The sequence below is a fragment of the Tasmannia lanceolata genome, unplaced genomic scaffold (genome assembly GCF_043159265.1).
Source record: "Tasmannia lanceolata isolate RefF3 unplaced genomic scaffold, GAP_Taslan_0.1 ptg000008l, whole genome shotgun sequence".
In the NCBI taxonomy this organism is placed as follows: domain Eukaryota; kingdom Viridiplantae; phylum Streptophyta; class Magnoliopsida; order Canellales; family Winteraceae; genus Tasmannia; species Tasmannia lanceolata.
The window spans coordinates 26,002,794-26,022,213 of record NW_027518685.1 but is presented as its reverse complement, the minus strand read 5'-3'; the positions used below and the strand labels follow the sequence as shown (position 1 = coordinate 26,022,213).

Genomic DNA, 19,420 nt, shown 5'->3' with positions numbered 1-19,420 from the left:
TTTTTTTTTTAAATTTATCCCGGAGGGGTGCCTGTGTATCTATCATTACTCTTTTATAATATATGAAGGCATAGATTTTTGTGTTTGGGTGAAACTGTTTTATTAGAACAAGGGTTGAGATATAATATAGAGGTTTTATATGTTATGTGTGCGTGAAGTCCAATATCTTTTCAAGTTTTACAGTATGGCTCACTTCATAAGATGATCTAACTGTTCATTTGTCGGGTCATAACGTAATTCTACGTGATTTCTAGTTCCGCTGCGCATAAACAATTTTGATAGCGGAGTGAAAAACCTTCCAACAGATGTAATTGCAACCAGAGTTAAAACAATAGAGGGTGTTAATATCCATTCCAAGGTGTTTCTCGGGCTGAGTTTGAGTGCTTTGACTATCTCCCTCCTTGACTTCTTGTATTGATATTTTTCTACTCTCTTTGTTCCTTCAGAACCATCTCGGTTCTGCTTATTCATCTATATATACATATTCTGTTGCCCTCTTCAAAAAAAAAAAATCCATTCCAAGGCTAGAGGGTTACAAGACCCAAAGTTTTTCTCTGAGAAAGAACCTAAGCATCAACCTCTCATCAATTGACAACTAGGGTAAAAGAGTCATCTCACACGAATTAATCTTAGCCATTGATCAATACTTGATTAAAAGTTAGTGCTCACGTGACTTTTTCTAGATATCTACTATTCCATCGATGGAGTTGGGCCTCTCTTTTCCACTTTCCCCCAACAAAATCGCATCTGATTCTGACTAAACACCAACCTAAAAGGAAAAAAACCCTCTCAGAAACTGCAAAAACCAAACCGGAAAATCCAAGCAATGAATTCTTCTTCTTCATCAGAGCCAACAACAAACCAAGGAAAATTAAATGGAACCGAGTCGAACTCGTTCATACAAAACGTGATCGTGATGAGACACGGAGATCGGATCGACAATTTCGAGCCGTTATGGATCTCAACGGCCCCACGACCGTGGGACCCACCATTAACGGACGGTGGCAAGATGAGGGCATTTTGCACTGGGAAAAAGCTGAGGAATTTAGGGTTTCGGATCGATAGGGTTTTCGTATCCCCTTTCATTCGTTGTATTCAGACCGCTTCAGAGGTCATTACCGCTCTCTGTGCTAAAGATGACGATAGCCTCCTCTCTGAGACTAGTGAAAATGTCTCCATCGATCCATCTAAGCTCAAGGTTCGAATTTTAGTACCCCTGATCTTGATTTACATCTCTGTTTTGAAGTATATGAAAGCCCAAATGAGTGTTTATATAAAATACTTTAAGCATAGGAATGATAACCTGAGATTAATTGTAGAGAGAGATAAAGATAGGTTATATTATTTTGATAGAGGATGATTAGGTAGGAATGGTTTGGATAAATTGGATTTATTGTATCCTTTCTAATCTTTTGATTACTGAGAATTTGAAGATAAAATAGATGCATTTAATGGACAATTATTATTGCCGAACATTGATCATTTCTTGACCTAGATAAGTGAATTAGCTGGAGAATCAAGTCCAAATTTGAATTTGGAAGGACTGAGAAGAATTCAAATGAAACGTTGTGAAATTTCTATTTGATGCATTTAAAATGATCCAAACGATCAAGCTATTAGAAATAAATCCATTGGCGATGATCCGACGATTTGGAAGAGCAAGAGGCGGAAAATGAGGAAGAATCGGCAGTGCTGGTATTCATTCAAGAAAAGATAAACGTGTGGTAATTTATTCCGATAACGATCAGAATATCAATACTCATACTAGTACTAATACTAATAGTGATAGTAATCCAGCGGAAGAGGTGGATTTGATACGCCATTTTAATCTAACCTACTTTCCTAATCGCTCTAGGTTACCTCTTCTAATCTACTTGCCTAATCTACCACGTGAGCTCAACCCAATTCAACGATGAGATCTTCACACATTCTAATACTGATTGATTCGTGAAAATGAACGGAAAAAAAAAAAAAACAATTTGAAATTTCAGACGTTTGATGCATGTGAATTTGAGGCAAAATTTAAGATTCCTAGTGCTGTTTCATTGTTTAAGTGTGTTTTTTCGTTTGTTTTTGTGTATGTGATTGTTATGCAATGGACTTAATGATTTGGAGAAGGAATTGAAACAATAGATGATAGTAGAAAATGCCTGTAAATCATTCATTAGAGATGCGAAAAAGAAGATACGATGCGTTTTCAGATCGAACGAGATACATTCTTTAGTTAGAAAGAAGGTGATCTTGTATCCGAATGGCTTGCTGTGTGGGATTTGGTTTTTCTACCTTGAGAAGAATACAGCTGTTTTAGATATGTCATCTTGTTCCGCTTATGATTGTTTATAAGAGCTGTGTTAGAAAGACAGGGGCCATTTGTTGGATGATCCAAACCATTCATATGCCCCCCTCCTTGGATGGTTCTTGCCCCCAAAATGTCTCAATTAGGAAAACCTTAACCCTTTGATTTGTGGCATATAAATGACCAGTTAAATGGGAAAGGTAGCCGTCCACATTCAACTAAAATATCTCCACAAATTGGAGGGTTAAGATCCTCCCATGGAACAAACTTTTTGGGTATAACCCATCTACAACATGCATTTACAGATGAATGATTTAGATCATCAAACCTATGGCTTCACCTGTACTTTTCCCTGCTAACAATTCTTTTTGCTTGAAATCAGTACATGGCAGCAATAGTTGAGAACTGCTTACTTTTTCGTGCCTCAATTTTGGAAGGAATCACAGGCCTCTCCCTTCTTTCACGAAGGAAATGCAACAAGTGGACAGTTTGGCAAATCTAGCTGTTGCTGTGGCTGAGTATTTGGAATGATACGGCGAGCATAGTTTCAAAACTCCCCCACGTCATTGTCAATGCACCCGAGTCGACTCTCTTTTGCCATGCATGTGTTCTTGTACGAGTTCGCATTTTGCCCTACAAAGTGAAACAAAGCTCTATTGACTCTCTGAGTTATGGCCGCGCCAACTGAGTACTCAACCGCTTCAACCGAATACTCAGCCGCGTCAACCAAGTACTTGATCACACTGCTCCGAGTCGACTAGGATTTGCTTTAGCTGCATTTTAGTCTGCATCCTCATTTTGAAACACTTTGATAAGCACACCACAACAAGATGGCTGCACCAAGGTCTTGTTCCCCTGCACACAGCGTCTTAGCTAGTCTTGTTCATCCATTCACCAAAGAATGAGATTGTTAATCTAATTTGAGAAATCCTTCAATTCATGATTATGCATATATTGTTGTTCTGTCTATCTGTTCAAAACTTCAAATTAGTCTCATCTACCATCAAAGTTATGCTTTGATTATTTTAATGAACCATTAATGGTTCTTGTCTCAACCAAATTATATAAACAGATGACCTTCACTATAATGGCATAGCTTAATATGGTTTAGTTTGTTTTCTAATCCTTTCTTTGTTATTCCATAGGTCTCAATAGAATACGGGTTATGTGAGGTCTTAAGTAGGGAGGCCATAAATATTGATTTGGCCCCTAAAGATGGGAAATGGACTTTTGACATCTCCGAGCTTGAAGCTATGTTACCTGCTGGAACATTTGATGGTTCTGTTGACTGTGTGTACCGAGAGGTAATAAAATCCTAAGCTGCTTCATATTTGGGTACAAGTTTCTTTTGAACATATACTGGAACATAGTAGCTACAATCCCTTGCTTTGATGATGCCATTCACTAGAATAAACTCTTTTTTGGCTGGCTGTTGAAGTTCATAGCTTTTGGGGGATTATAAAAGCACCTAACAGCTTATTGGAAAAGTGTAAAATGAAGAGAGGAATCCTATTGTTAAAACAGGAGTGTAAGTTGAATCTATAAGGTCATGTTTGGCAGCCATGAATTTTTTTTCCTTGAAATATTAGTTTATCAAGTGGTGGGACGGGCATGGATGGTGGGAGAGGGAGAGATTTGAGGACATGGGCAAGAAGAAGGTGAGAAGTGGCTGAAAAACAGGAAAAAGAAAACTCTACTTTGATTAGAGTTTTTCTTCTTTCTTATTTTTCAGCCACTTCACACCATCTCCCCACTTATGCCCTCTCAATCCCTCCCCCCCCCCTCTCAACACTTGGTAAGCTAATTTTCCATGAAAAGAAAAAATTCATGATTTCCAAACATGGCCTAAAAGAATGCATGAGTAAGAATGCATGCACTGACTTGTGAATTATGAAATTTGTGATGCAGATGCCAGAGTGGGAAGAGCCTGTGAATGCTGCAAGGCGTAGATATGAAGGGGTTATTACAGCGCTTGCCGATAAATATCCACACGAAAACTTATTGATCGTGACACACGGTAAGCTACATCTCCCGTTATCCATGTATATTTATTTGCATCTAAATGTGTTCCAAATTTTTTGTTGTTGGTTGTGAGCTTTTAAATTTGATATGCAGGTGAAGGAGTTGGGGTTGCAGTGTCTGCATTCCTGAAGGACATGGTCGTGTTCGAAGTTGAATATTGTGCTTATTCACATCTACAGAGGCTTGTCTCCTTAAACTCTCCTTCAACATTTGCCGCAGAAAACTTCAAGGTGCTTATAAAGAACGGCCAAACTGGAATCCGCTATTGCGATGTGAATAACTTGGTCATGTCTGATGTCTGATGCGAATATAAGTTCATTTTTAAGGCTTCATTTATCAAAACGTTACCGATTAAACCTCATTAGATTGGTCTCCTAATGCCGAAGAAGGTGATATGAGGTCCGGTCCGGTTTCTCTGTCTTTGTTACATATCAATGGAGAAATGCTATTTCTTTTGTTCCACTTGTAATAAACATGCAAAAATGGTGAAATCAGAATCACCTGAAGTGACTGCCAAACTTCGGAAATGGATGGAAATCAGTTTCTCCCATGGAAAAATGATGGGATTTGGAGAATCGGGCTTTGCATGTTCAGGCCCAAACAAGTTTTTTCTTCTTTTTTCATTTATCTCATTCTCCTCCACAGAAAAATCAAAGAATTACTGCTGGGACTAGAATCTATTGAATGGCTTCACGCAATAGAAGCCAATCTATAAATTTCTTGTAGGGGTCCCGCCTAACCTCTACTTGCCTACCGAAATTTGTTTTGCTTGTTTTTGTCAGGAGGAAAGATATCATAAACTATCATTGATTAATTCTTTTTTCCTGAGGTCCTGTTCGTTTAGATTGTGACAACCGATCAACCGATTATTAGGGAAAAATTATGTTTAATTCTGGGCCAATAATCGGTCGGGGCCTCACCATCGGTTGTCACAATCTGAAATGAACAGGGCCTAAGTATCAACCATGGCCCTACATGTTTTGCGTGTACATGATCATGATCATGATCAGGTCTAGTCCCTATGGTGGCAACCACAAGTGTGGATGATCCTAGCCCTTCGACCAAGGAAATGTCTCACGGTTCTTCCAATAGAAACTTAATTATTGACGGTTTGTAGGCATTGATCTTGCACATGAGATGTCCATTCAACATATGAGTGGGAGACTAGTATCCTAGGCGTAGTAGTTTCGTGATTGACTGCCAATTGAAAGGTCGACATCACATGTAAAGAAGACTACACAGACAGAACTGCCGCAATCAATGGTGACGATTAATTCTAGGGTCCCACATAAGGACATGTACGTGCGATCCAGACTGTTGATCTTATAGAACATCGTGCGGGGACCCATGTGGTCATGGTCCCAAACGGAGTACCATGGGACCCATGTGGTCATGGTCCCAAACGGAGTACCATGTGTAACATGCGTAAGATAAAGAACTACAAAAATCAAGGTCTAAGGTAAAAAGGCTGGCTAGAAATAAACCATTGGGATGGTCCGGGGAAGAAAAGGGCGTGAATCTCTTCCCTGAAGTCCTGAACTCACCCAACCCAAGGCAGGAAGTTCTTTATGGTCCCTGCTTGGATTGCAAGAAAAATATTTTCTGCTGGAATTTTTTTTCCCCCTCTTCACAACTGGGAAATGATATCAGCACAACTATATTTTGATATTTTCACAAACCATCTCGTCGTCTAGTATTTAAAGAGCTATCAAAAGGTTATTACATTTCCTAAAAAGCTCTCACAACCCAATTAAAGAAGAAAAGACAGCTGGGTTTGTGCAGATATCAAAATATGGTTGTACCGACAGCATTTCCCTTCACCATTTAAAAGGAAAGGATAGGCCTAGGTCGATTTAGAGAGATGCCATCATAATTTGATGGCTGTTCAAGTGTTTTTCTCATGTGTAGCCAAACAGTGGAAAAGTAAGGAATTCTAAAACAGAGCTTTTTCCCCTTTCAAACTTTTCCAAAAGAAAAAAGCCCTGCAAACCAACAGAGGCTATATATATATTTTTGGGCTGCGCTTAACAAGATTGTGCCCACAGATCAAAGGTCTGAATAACCCTACACACATAGTGTGGGGACTCGGACTACTGATTTGGTGTGTATCATATGGGTTGGCTGTAGCCTAAAATGTCACAACAATTGACTAATCTTAACCACCCAATTGGTGTAATTTTTGCCTAATAAATTGTATCACTGCTGTAATCTACAGTCACCAGCAATGATTGTGTAAAATTAGTGATGTTCACAGTTTGGTTTTCTTAGTGGGGCTGGTTCTGTAATAAATTTTTACCTTGGATAATATACTGAAAACCAAAGTGGGTTGAGATGCTTGGGAGAGATGAGAGGTTGGGCTATGTGTGTAGGGTTATTCAGACCTTTGATAGGTTGGGCTTCCATAACAGAATAATCACAGAAACACTGGATACTGTGATTTCAATATTCTCCATAGGGATAGAGATTCTTGGATAAGCAGTTCCTGTCCAGTTTAGTTATCCTGCTGATATAATTTTATCTTAAAATTATCATGTGCCCTGCTCACAAAATATGTTTTGGTAATATTTTATCAAAGAACAAAGGTCAATGTGAATGAAGGATAGCAGTACTATCCAACCATAAATAAACCCCAGCTTGCTATCCCCAGGAACAGCCCAATAAGTATAAGAGCCAAACAAGCAGCCAACCAACAGAAATGATCAAGTAAATCACATACCTTCATTCAGCAATAGGATGCGTTGCTGTTTAGAATGTTCTTTGTTCTGTGACATGTGGTTCTTCGATTAGGTTAATCAATCCACAAAAAAAATATTGCAGAATGGATGTGTCCTCGCTGATGGTGTTTTTCATGAGGAAACTTGGTATAGTCATGATTCTACTGTGGTTAGAACAGATGCTTTGAGACCAGGTCTCATGATGTGTACAATATGTGAACACCGTGCTTGAGAGAGACCAACCGTATCGTAAATTGATTGCTCGGGCATTCATATATCCTGTAATGATCTAGAGCTAGAGAAAGGTTGAGTCATTAGACTGTTCATAATGCCCCAATAAATTTGGCTAATCAGTTATTGAGCTGTAAAACTCTGTATTTGGAATCCAAATCTTCCTTCCGAAAGCTCCCAAACTCTCGACCAATAATGTTGCATTCTCCTTCTAAATCAACAATAATGGGAATTATAGAGTAAAAACAAACCCATAAAAAATCTTGAATCATCTTAAATGAATTTGACTTCATTATGTCCTCTCGACAAAGGCTTCCTGGATTAAAACATAGAGTCCAAACATATGTAACCATCAACCCATCAAGATACTTCTGTAGAATGAAGACCCACAAAGAAAAGCTGCATGTACTCCTCATCAACCTATCCATCAAAGTCCCACAAAACAGAGGAGCATGCACTCTTCTACCTAACATCAAATTCTGATGATTTAATTAACCATCAATAAACCAAGTTAGTTGTTTTATGAATTCAAGCAAATGTTATTTTTTTTCATGAGCTCTATACTTTCAGCAATAGTCGATCCGGCAGTCCCCACAAACCCCAGTGAAGCACAGCTGCAAATTGCTTCCTCTACATACAAAAGGATGTCAGGTAACAGCACAGAAGGGCACTCTTTTTTCTTACTCATTCCATCACGAGCCCTTGGAAGAAACCCAGATCTTAGTCCATGTTCTGCAGCCATTAGTTTCCGAGCAGTCAGTTTCACCAGCTCATCACTTTCTTGCAGATTATACAGCTTGTAAGAGTTAAAATTGCTCTCCAACTCACCCAAGTAAGTTCCAGTCCAATTAGCTCTAGGAAGATCAGTCATAATAAAAATGTGAATGGGATTAGTGGTCTTCCCCTTATCGACTACCGAAAGAGACTGTAATTGTTGTTTTAATTCTGAAAAAGTAGATTTCCAATGGTTCTTGAACTTCCCATCTAGTAACCTAAGTTGCGCACAAAGGAAAGGTGCCTTTATCATATTTGCAGACAAATCCTTTGCCAAACTGATTATTTCAGGAACAAACGGAAGGAATTCAATTTTCTGAAGTAGTGACTGAATCCGGGAGTCTCTTGGAGCTTCATGGATATCGATATAAAGCTCGGAACCTTTATAAGGAGCTGAGAAAAGACTTCCAAAAGCCAGAATAGGGGCCATTTCAGCTTTGGATCCAGGTCCAAAGGCCTTATATACATCTCTGTGTTTCCGAACATAGGAAATTTTCTTCTTTTTCTGTAATTGTTCATCGGGCTGGAAGGGATCCAAAAGACCATCGTCATTTTGTTGGTATGTCCAAACTGTTGTCCTACAATCTTCTTCTACAGCATGTATACACTGATCGACATTACCTTTTGTGCCAGATAACAAAGACCCGCATTGCTTAAAGTTCTCAGACAAAGATCTGATCGCTGACAGGGCACAACATCGACTGCCAAAACAAGCAAGTTCCATGTTTAATCCGCACCATAACGATGCAAAGACCCTAAAATCAACTGTTTTAACAATAGAAGAGGATACCACAGAAGAAAGATCAACAATATCCGCCATGGAGACATACCTGTAAGAGAAAAGATGGAGAAAGTAATTCAAATAAACTAGCAAAATAAAGAAATCTGCAGTTTGCCCCAATTTGGAAGCTGCAAGAGTTAACGATATGAACCTCTAATGAAGTTCTAAGGAAAATGAGAACAAAAAAAAGTTTTGAAACAGTAATATGCATGAGTTTCAAGACTGAGCTTAATATCCCGACTCTTATGAAACTAATGAACAAAGAAAGATTTGCCAAAATCGAATTTGCAGTATAAAATCGTAACATGTCACTTGAGTCAAGAAATACAAAGAGAAGGGGAAGGCAGATAATCAAAAGTGAAAAAGCAAATGACGAAGCATACTAAAAATATAGAACAAAGTTTCCGCATTCTTCCTCAGAGAATAGAACACCAAACAGCCAATAAATTCTTAGTTTTCGATATGATAGAAAAAAGACCCACTTCTTATGGTCCAGACTAAATTTCATGGAATAAAATCACCACCTGCATAAAATCAGATATCGTTTCCAGATTTCTCTTACACAAGTGTCTGTAAGGTGCCTAATCCTTTTTTTTTTTTTTCTCGAAGGCACCTAATCTATACGCCAAAAGCCTCAGTACTGATGGAACATGATAGGCTAGGCCCTTAAACCACTTAGGATCGTAACATTTAGCTATGGTCCGAAGCCGATATCACCGACAGCTCACTCAGTGACGGCTTCACTCTAGTTGTTCTCCAAGTAGCCCTTTTTACAAGTCGCCCCTTCGATGACTCGAACACATGTTGTAGGCTCTAATACCAAATGTTAGGTACCAAACCAATTTGGCAAAAGCCCTAGGACTGATGGAACGCGTTAGGCTAGGTCCTGTTTGTTTTGGATTTTCAGAAACGATTGTGTGAGTCCAAAACTGATTATTCAGGACCTTAGATTGTAACCGTCTACAAGAAAAAAAGGGTAATGCTATTTCAACACTCACGTGACTTACTTCCTTTTTTCTTTGCGAGTATCGGGAATATCCCCATTCATAGGTCCGAGATCCACATCTATGAATTGAAAGGTCCGAATGATCAACTCTGCAATCAGTTGTTAGAATCAATAGGTGTTCAAATCCCCATAGATCCTATATCTATCTATATGAAGAAGAAATCATGTAAGGAAGGGGATTCTTATTTGTACAAATGGTACTTCGAACTTGGAACGAGCATGAAGAAATTAACGTTACACCACGATTTTGAATCAGAAGAGAGATTTCAAGAAATGGATGGAATTCATAGGTATAGGAAGAATAGGTATAGGAAGAAGCCCCATCAAATAGAGATTTTTTCTTTCGACCATATTTCGATTGTTAATACGATATATAAGGACCGCTACTACAAGCAGTACTACACCTTTGATCGTGAAATATCTCTCTCTCTCTTTCTCTAGGTATCTCTCTATTATAGTATCCTTAAATACACCTTTATTCTCTAAAAGAAAATCTTGTTCAGTTTTCGTTTTAGATTGATCTTTCAAAACGATATTTATATGACAGGTCAGATAATTGTTTTCCAGCCATTTTTCAAACTAACTCCTACAATTTCCAATTTTCTACACAGAAAGCTAGTGTTAGCAATATCTATCTATCCATCAATCCATCTTCACAAAACTCTCTAAGCCAATTCCATCTACCGTTGGAGCTCTTATATTTTATATTCCCGGTGATACCATTTTATATAAAATATCAGAGAATATTAAGTATTAGAGAATAAGTCTATCACGTCCGCCTCCATTTTTTTGTCTGGAAAACACTTAATTTCCCTTCTGATTACATATACACGGATATTTCCTTTTGATTGTTTCTAACAAAGACATTTTATCTGTGTTCGAGTGATCAGGGACAATAAATGGATGGATTTAACCAGAGTTTTCTTGACTATACCATAATCTGAAATTCTCTACAAATAAGTAAGCAAAAAGTTACAATTAATTCGCCTCAATGCTTGTGCCTGTGACAAGGGCGAAGGCTTGACTCGGAAAGGAGATCATATGTACTCAACCAGGTGCGGATATATGATAACGGTGATCAAAACTGAAACTATTTCTAACAGTTCAAAGTTCAAACCCCATTCATAAGGCCGATATATCACCTTCTCCTATGTTGTGCCTACATAAAGTACAGTAAATTTTATGTACTTTCAACAATTTTCTAAGAAGATACTCTCTTATAACTTAAATCACTAGATTTTTCTATTAAGCACTAGAAATAAGAGATTATAAATTACCAACATAGGAACAATGCAGGTTCGTAGTATGATCATAGGGTATAAGAGATTATAAATTTATTTTTTTATTTTTTGAAAAGAAGTGATTATAAATTTATGGAGCATTAATTATGAGATATCCAACGGTATATTAAATAATCGTTTTTCCCTCTCTGTTCATAAATCATAATCCAATCATAAAATTGAAACCCATTGCAAAGTCCTGAAAATACCCATACCAAAATCAAACGAGCCATTAAAACTAACTTACCGGCGAGTCCGAACGAGCTGAATTATGTGATCCCAGACTGAAATCCGGAGCTCCGTCGGGCTCGAAACCCTAAATTTCGGACAACTACCCAAAGCCACGGCATGATGATCGAGAATGGGCGGGATGATCAGGGTCCGATTCAATATAGCGGCCATCAGAATCGCGTTCTTGAGCTCCGAAAGCTGATTGTTGAATCCGCTGTGTGGGGCGAACCAGAGGAATCTCTCGCCTCTCGGGAAGAGATCTAGGGTTTTTTCTATGTTACATTGGGGAAATGGGGCTTTTAGGGTTTTTCCGGAATTGGGTAAGAAGGAATTGGGTATTTCAGTGTAGGAAAAGCAGAAAAAGAGGAATAAGAGAAGGATAGAGATTGAGAAGGCTAGCCTGTAAATATTTGGGCATCTAGGGTTTCTCCTATGTTTCATCTCTTCCTCTCTCTATGTTTCTATTCTTTTTTTTTTCCACCTCTCCTACCAGTTGCTTTTCTGGTTTTCATCTACTGGTTGTGACTAAAATACGCTTATAGCTCATTTACATTCACTCGCTTTGTTATGTGCTGTTGTGAGAGAAGGTATTAGCAGGGGAGCCTATAAGTGAGTGTGGGGCCCACTATCCAAGACAATCCCCTATTGGACTCACTATTGATAGTCCATGCATGACCCACATATCTAATTAGATCCTAGCTATTTGATTTCTGCCATTTATCCTCAAATCAGAGTATTAGGATCATCCCAGTTAGTAATTTTTGAGATAGGGTCCATCCAAGGAAGACATGGCCCACAAATCCGGGCCTTCCCATTTGTGCACTTTAGATGATGATTAGAGAAGAGAGAAAAAACACGGTTCAGATCCATGGGAAATGATCTGTACAAATCAGATGGTTAGGCCTAAGAGATGAATAGTTTGGATCATCACATAAGTGGATCGGACTCCATTGTGTTTACAGCAAATGCATGTATACTCTTACCGAGAATTTATATGATGGGTGGCCGTGAAAACACGTGAAGTCTGAAAAAAGGAGATTTCCATAGGATGATCCTAACCCTCCGATCTGAACTGATATGAAAATGGAGATTTCCAAAAATCATTTATGGAATCTTCTACAGATCGGAGGGTTAGGATCATCCTATGGAAATGATTTTTGGGGCACAACCTATTTACGTTGTGCCCAAACAGATGAACGGTTTGGATCATAGAAAAAAAGTAGGCCGTACTTACTTTTTTAGACTTCACGTGTTTTCACGGCCACCCATTATATAAATTCTCCTTTATAAAAGCTTATTGATCGGTGGGCCAGACAAAATAGCCCAATCCATCTATTAGCATTTGATCATATTTCTTAAGCTCGAACATAAAGATGCTCATCTCTGAACTAGACCAAGCTCAGTAGCTCGGCCCATTGACACCGTTAGCCCTTGTTTGTTTTGGATTATGAGAACCAATTGCGAGTCCAAAAACTGAATATTATACTCAATTAAACATAAAAGATGTGGCGGATGAGGGAGGGATCACAAAATGATCAAGAATTCGTTTAAAACCTAACAAGAACTGATTATGAAATGATTAAAAATAATAAAAAACTGTTTGAAAAATTATTCGAGAATGATTAGAAGATTGTGAAAATGGATGGGAAATAGACATAATGATGAAACTATGGACATTTGCGATGATCGTGTAATCAAGAGATGAGGAAAAATGATGAAATATGAACTAGAAGTGATGATTTTGCAACTTACCTATGTCATTGACGGAGCTAGGATTTATACACAAGGGGGGCAGGCTTCAGATTTTAAAGTGGGCTGGCCCAATTGAATTGGCCTATTAAGGAACATGGACAGCTGCCCCCCTTATGCTACATGGTTCGCCCCTGCGTATATGTGACGTAGAAACATTGGGCAAGAAACGTTCAAACTGATTAGAAACATTTTGTCCCTGTCAAATTTATGTTTAATTTTGAGTCTAAGAATCAGTTTTGGACTCGCAAATGTTTCTCATATTCCAAAACAAGGCATCTTGGGGCTGCGTTGTTACATGTGAGAGCAGCCACACAGAGTGAGACAAATCTGAGCCTGTGTGGCTGCTCTCACATGCAACAGCCCTGCCACAAAATGCCTTCTGCAATGGTCCCAAGCAAATCCCCAAAAACAAAGGTCCGGTTTGTTTTGGATTAAGAGAACCAATTGTGAGTCCAAAACTGATTATCGGACTCAAATTTATGTTTAATTTTGAGTCCAATAATCAGTTTTGGACTTAAACCAATAGGTTATCAATATCCAAACAAACGGGGCTTTAGCAAAAGTCAAATCTTAGATGCCTGACAGCGACAAAATGTTTCCAATGGAAGTCCCAAAGTCATCCAATAAGTGTAATCAGAAGTGAATTTTAAAAACAAGGACCCTAATCCAAAAGTATCCAAGAGGAGCCTAATCTTTTGCTGCTGAAACACATTCAATTCAAGCCACTCAAGCTGTCAAGTTAGACTGCTCCTTCGTCTCTTTCTGCATCTCACATTTAAAAAAGAATGTAACTCACTGTTATGTTTCTTTATTGGCCTTTATCCTCTCTAATAATTGGAGTGAAGAAAACCCATCCTCATTTGGTTATGGGTTTTCTTCAGTACCTATAATAGAACTCTCTCTCTCTCTCTCTCTCTCTCTCTCTCTCTCTCTCTCTCTCTCTCTCTCACACACACACACACACACACAGCTGAGCTGAGGGGAAGCCATGGCGGTCGGATTCGCAGTGAAAAGCGAAACAGGCCGTTACAATGGGAGAATAACCTCCTTTGTTATCCTCTCTTGTATGATGGCAGCCATGGGAGCAGTGATCTTCGGCTATGACATTGGAATTTCAGGTCTCTCTTACTACCAATCCTTATTCTCTTATCTTGTGTTTTTATTTGTGGGTCATATTGTCTCACTTGTCTACCCAAGTCACATTTCTTCATTTAATGCTTTTATTGGAGAATTTATATGATGTGTGGCTGTATAAACCTGTATTTTTCAAAAAGTACCGTATGGCGCACATTATAAGATGATCCAAATCGTCCATTTGTTGGGCCACAACATAAATAGGTTGTGCCCCAAAAATCATTTCCATAGGATGATCCTAACCCTTTGATCTATAGAGGGACTGCACATTATGGAAACTTCTATAGATTGGAGGGTTAGGATAATCCTATGGAAATGATTTTTGGGGGACACTCTATTTACGTAGTGGCCCAAAAAATGGACGGTTTGGATCAGTCTATGATATGGGCCGTACCATACTTTTTGAAAAATACGGTTTAAACTGCCATACATCATATAAATTCTCACTTTATTGAATCTATCTCAATTTCCACACACTGCCTACCATCTAAAATTTAAATTTCTCAATTAAAACTTTTGAATTCAAATTCCTTTCCTCAAAATCATTTTTAGAAATGCATTTTGCTTGTTAAAAAGTATAAAAGATTAAATTACGCCTTCTCCATCTGCTTAAGCTTTTGGAGTAACTGGTTGTTTCACATGGTATTAGAGCAAAGGTCTTGAGTTCAAACCTCCTTGATGTCAAAAAAATTCACATGCAATGGTCAACCCAAAAGTGGGGCCACATGTGCCATGTGTAGGCCAACCTAAAAAAAAAGGGCCACACGTGAGGGGGAGTGTTAAAATGTTAAATAGATTAAATAACGCCTTCTCCAACAGCGTATGCTTTTGGATTAACTTGTTGTTTCACACTTCTCTTCACAAAATTCCTAACAATTTAATTGAATTCCAAACGAAAATGTGAAGGTGGGGTCACTTCCATGGAGCCCTTTCTAAGGAAATTCTTCCCAGAAGTCTACACCAAGGCGAAAGAGGATTCTAAGATCAGCAATTATTGCAAATTCGATAGCCAGCTCCTTACGGCATTCACATCGTCCCTCTATATTGCTGGCCTAATTGCCACCTTCTTCGCCTCGTCCGTCACGCGTACCTTTGGGCGCAGGCCATCGATACTGATCGGGGGTGCTACCTTTCTCGCCGGTGCAACTCTCGGAGGAGCAGCAGTCAATATTTATATGCTTATCTTTGGCCGTGTTCTACTCGGAGTTGGGGTCGGATTTGCTTGTCAGGTAGAAAATTTGCGTGTGAGATTTTTTTGAAATAGATACCTAATTTATTAAGATAGAGAGCATATTGGGGTAAAGATTACCCCATATGCAATAAGTTGCTAGATGCTCCTAATTTGGCATTTGGCTAGACAATCAGCTAAATCGTTTGTGCTTCAACCCATGTTCACTGCTAGGAAAATGGGAATCCGTTTTGTGGAAAAAAAAAAAAAACAGGCTGCAACATTGGAGCCACACTCACTAAAAGACAAATGAAGGAAGCTCAAATCCCTTAAAAGCAATAAATACACCTTGAAAAGGGTCCAAATCAACGGTCACGCGTGCCACTCCTGTTTTTATTTTCAACAGGGAATCTTGTTTTCAAAGTGTTTTCCTAGTTGATAATATGTAATGGCTCTTCTGCTTTTAAAAATGCAAAATTAAAGTAGATATAGATAATGCGTGGGGGATGTGGACCGACCCCCTATTGCAAGTGTGCCCTTTAGTTTAACATTCCTCTATTACAGTCAAGGGCAACTAGGTCGATTTTTGGGAATTCGAACTGAGTTACATGAAAATCAGTTGGGTTCGGGTTGATTCCAATACATTTTTGAGCAAAGGTTCAACCCGACCCAAGTTGCCCTCTATTCCAAGTGTGCCCTTTAGTTTAGCATTCATCTATCACAGTCAAGGGCAACTTGTAAAAAAGGAAAAATACAGTGGCAAGGGCGCCCCATTATATCCACGTTACCCAACCACATTTATAACAACACTGAAAATATAAAATTAAAGCAAGGGTGCGTCTCATAACCAAATAATAACACTTCTTAAAGTATAAAAGATTAAACAACGCCATCTCCAGTATGCTTAAGCTTTTGGAGTAAATAGTTGTTTCACATGGTATCAGAGCACACGAATGGGCTGGATATATTCAAAACTCTTTAATATGAAAAATCCAAATGTAATGGCCAAAAGCCACTTATGACACGTGTAGGCTAACCCTAAAAAGAGGAGCCACACATGAGGGAGAGTCCGAATCAGAGTATTAATTTGCTCTGCTTGATTTGCGCATTCAATAATTTAAGTTTCTATACATAATAAGTGAAATGATATCTGTGCCAAGGTGTTTCGATAAACATGCGCTCTACTTGTTTGTTGTGTAGTATTTAAAGGGTTTAAAGAGCTTTTTGAGAACCGTAATATCCTATGAAATCCCTTAAAATACTACACGACAACCGTAATATCCTCTGAAATTCCTTGAAATACTACACGACAATCAAGTGGAGCGCTTGTTTATCTAAACACCTTGGTGCAGATATCATTTCCCTAAAATTATTTTTATTCGTATAATATATGACGAAGTGTAAGAAATACTTTGTCAATGAATTGCAATATTTTCTAATTCAGAAGTCTCCAGGCAATGACAGATGCCTAAACCAAAAAAACATTAAATACAAAACATATGCAATAGCCATGAGATAAAAAGCTTGAACGTTTTCCAAATGAGGCAATCGTGAGCCATGTGACATGGTCTCTCCGTCCCTTTTTTAATTATTTTAACCACTATGCACAAAGTCACTTTTACAATCAATGGTTAAAAGGCACTTTTTGGATCCTAGAGGGGATGCGTGGGAAATCAAGAGGGTGGATCTTGTACAAGATGTGATGACCCAAATAGTCCTTGTCCCATCCCTACCGAACATCCCATGCGTAAGATAAGGGATTCAATAAAATTCATAGTTTAGCTTAAGCACTATAAAATTTATAATTTAGATTTTCTTGAAAGATCCCTAAATAACGCTTAATGCTTGATGGATTAGGGGGTCTAGGATCATCCCATCAAGGTGCTCTCACCGGCATTTGTTACTCCACCCAGCTGGTCATATATTCCATATATCACACTGGCCTTATGGTTGCTGTTTGGATCAATGGATCTAATCACATATGCGAGGCAGATTTGGGGCCAAATAAGTGTCTTTAGGAAGAGGTTAAAAGTGAACTTTTAAACATTTTCCTTATATTATATTATTTTAACTAGATATGAAAATTCTTTTTAAAACTATTTAAAACAAAAAAATATAGAAATCATACTGTATTAAATATTTATATTTTCAATTTTGCAAGTCTCTTTTTGATTGGTTAGATATAGAGATTCAGGACAGTGGTTATTTTTCTTAGGAATTTAGTTTTTTTTGCTCCTCTATGTATATCTCATCCACCTGTTCATCTTCTCTTTGTAGGCAGCCCCTCTATATTCATCAGAAATGGCTCCACCTCAATACAGAGGAGCATTCAACAGCGGCCTCCAGTTCAGTGTCGGCATCGGAGCTCTTGCAGCAAACCTCATCAACTTTGGAACAGAAAAGATCAAAGGAGATTGGGGGTGGCGCATATCTCTCGCCATGGCCGCAGTTCCAGCTTCAATCTTAACTGTCACTGCCATTTTCCTCCCTGAAACTCCCAACAGTCTCATCCAACGCGAGCATGATCACAAAAACGCCATGACAATGCTACAAAAAATCAGAGGTACCATAGATGTCCAAGCAGAGTTTGATGATCTCCTTAAAGCTAGTATGGTCTCAAAAACTGTTGATCACCCATTCAGAAAAATCATGGAACAAAAGTATAGGCCTCAGTTGGTAATGGCGATTGCAATCCCATTCTTCGCACAGGTAACAGGCATCAACGTGATCGCCTTCTACGCACCACTTTTATTCAGAACGATCGGATTGGGCGAGAGTGCTTCTCTCATGTCTGCCGTGGTGACGGGAGTTGTGGGCACTGGTTCAACTTTCATAGCGATGCTGATAGTGGACAGATTGGGAAGAAGGGTTCTATTTATGGTTGGAGGAATTCAGATGTTCATCTCGCAAATGTTGATAGGAGGAATAATGGCAGCGAAACTCTCTGATCATGGAGGTTTGAGCACTGGCTATGCTTATTTGGTTTTGGTTTTGATTTCTATTTATGTTGCTGGTTTTGGGTGGTCTTGGGGGCCACTGGGTTGGTTGGTTCCAAGTGAAATTTTTCCTTTAGAGATCAGATCGGCCGGACAGAGTATAGTAGTGGCAGTGAGCTTTTTCTTCACTTTTATCATTGCTCAGACATTTTTATCCATGCTCTGTCATTTTAAGTCTGGTCTCTTCTTCTTTTTCGGAGCGTGGGTGGCGGTGATGACCGGATTTATCTACCTTTTATTGCCGGAGACTAAGAACATACCGATCGAACAGATGAATCGAGTATGGATGAAGCATTGGTTCTGGAAGAGGATTGTTGGAGAGGGAACCAAGGAGAGTAAGTTAGATGGGGAAGTTATGATGGGCTCAAGCTTGTGATGATGAATGGAGGAAGATTGTGATTCTCATGGAAGTAAAGATTTCTGTATTTTACTGCATTACAAATTAAAATTAGAAGACAAACACAAACAAACCCACTTCTTTATATTATGTAGCAATCTCCCTTAAATTTCAATAATCAGCGATTCAGCAACATTAAAAAGGAATATGGCACATATTACACTAGCAGTTAAGATTAATAACAAAAACATTGAATTCACGCATGTTGAGTTGTTGACTATGCTAACAACAGTTTAGCTAATAATATTATATGTCACACACCATTCGAAGCGGCATATGGCCCAACGCTAAGCCATTTACTAGTCTAGGTTCCTTTACCTGCAAATATGTGGATCAACAAAATCTATAATCCAATTATCTCAAAAGTGGACCCTATTATTGAGACCATGAGGACATGCCAGCCATCTCGCTCTGCTTATTCATCTCGCTCTCCTTATCCATCAGTGCCACCACTGTATTTCCAACACCGTTATCTGACTTCTTAGCTTATTCTCTAACAAGTCCAAATCTCATATTGTTCTCTCATTAAATGCGCCCCGTGGATTGGGAGTGGTTGGTTACCCTATCTCAGCCTTTGGTCTCTACTAAGTGCCAGCGGTCCAAACAAAAGTTCTTTGAAATAAATCCTACTCTCCCAA

General features: G+C 38.7%; 3 protein-coding genes across 3 annotated transcripts; 2 read left to right on the top strand and 1 right to left on the bottom strand.

Annotated features, from left to right (window-relative positions):
- The first annotated feature begins 746 nt into the window (after positions 1 to 746).
- Positions 747 to 4,948, top strand: LOC143884983 (uncharacterized). The gene is made up of 4 exons (XM_077388890.1): positions 747 to 1,198; positions 3,442 to 3,600; positions 4,205 to 4,313; positions 4,412 to 4,948. The coding sequence occupies exons 1-4, from the start codon at positions 827 to 829 to the stop codon at positions 4,618 to 4,620; spliced, it is 849 nt and encodes a 282-aa protein (XP_077245005.1). The 5' UTR covers positions 747 to 826; the 3' UTR covers positions 4,621 to 4,948.
- Positions 4,949 to 6,907: 1,959 nt separating this feature from the next.
- Positions 6,908 to 11,894, bottom strand: LOC143884982 (O-fucosyltransferase 30-like). Its single transcript, XM_077388889.1, has 2 exons — positions 11,352 to 11,894; positions 6,908 to 8,867 (listed from the first exon to the last, which is right to left on the bottom strand). The coding sequence occupies exons 1-2, from the start codon at positions 11,774 to 11,776 to the stop codon at positions 7,784 to 7,786; spliced, it is 1,509 nt and encodes a 502-aa protein (XP_077245004.1). The 5' UTR covers positions 11,777 to 11,894; the 3' UTR covers positions 6,908 to 7,783.
- Positions 11,895 to 13,826: 1,932 nt separating this feature from the next.
- LOC143884981 (hexose carrier protein HEX6-like) lies at positions 13,827 to 18,924 on the top strand. The gene is made up of 3 exons (XM_077388887.1): positions 13,827 to 14,205; positions 15,128 to 15,450; positions 17,667 to 18,924. Exons 1-3 carry the CDS (start codon positions 14,076 to 14,078, stop codon positions 18,759 to 18,761), a joined length of 1,548 nt encoding a protein of 515 aa, XP_077245002.1. The 5' UTR covers positions 13,827 to 14,075; the 3' UTR covers positions 18,762 to 18,924.
- Positions 18,925 to 19,420: the final 496 nt, after the last annotated feature.

What these genes read in the sequence shown, in the direction of transcription:
- LOC143884983 (XM_077388890.1), top strand. Translation starts at nt 827, where the DNA reads ATGAATTCTTCTTCTTCATCAGAGCCAACAACAAACCAAGGAAAATTA. An exon ending in TCGATCCATCTAAGCTCAAG is followed by an intron (nt 1,199 to 3,441) that starts GTTCGAATTTTA and finishes GTTATTCCATAG; the next exon opens with GTCTCAATAGAATACGGGTT. An exon ending in TTGACTGTGTGTACCGAGAG is followed by an intron (nt 3,601 to 4,204) that starts GTAATAAAATCC and finishes TTTGTGATGCAG; the next exon opens with ATGCCAGAGTGGGAAGAGCC.
- LOC143884982 (XM_077388889.1), bottom strand. Translation starts at nt 11,776, where the DNA reads ATGAAACATAGGAGAAACCCTAGATGCCCAAATATTTACAGGCTAGCC. An exon ending in CAGCTCGTTCGGACTCGCCG is followed by an intron (nt 8,868 to 11,351) that starts GTAAGTTAGTTT and finishes TTTCTCTTACAG; the next exon opens with GTATGTCTCCATGGCGGATA.
- LOC143884981 (XM_077388887.1), top strand. Translation starts at nt 14,076, where the DNA reads ATGGCGGTCGGATTCGCAGTGAAAAGCGAAACAGGCCGTTACAATGGG. An exon ending in CTATGACATTGGAATTTCAG is followed by an intron (nt 14,206 to 15,127) that starts GTCTCTCTTACT and finishes GAAAATGTGAAG; the next exon opens with GTGGGGTCACTTCCATGGAG. An exon ending in GGGTCGGATTTGCTTGTCAG is followed by an intron (nt 15,451 to 17,666) that starts GTAGAAAATTTG and finishes TTCTCTTTGTAG; the next exon opens with GCAGCCCCTCTATATTCATC.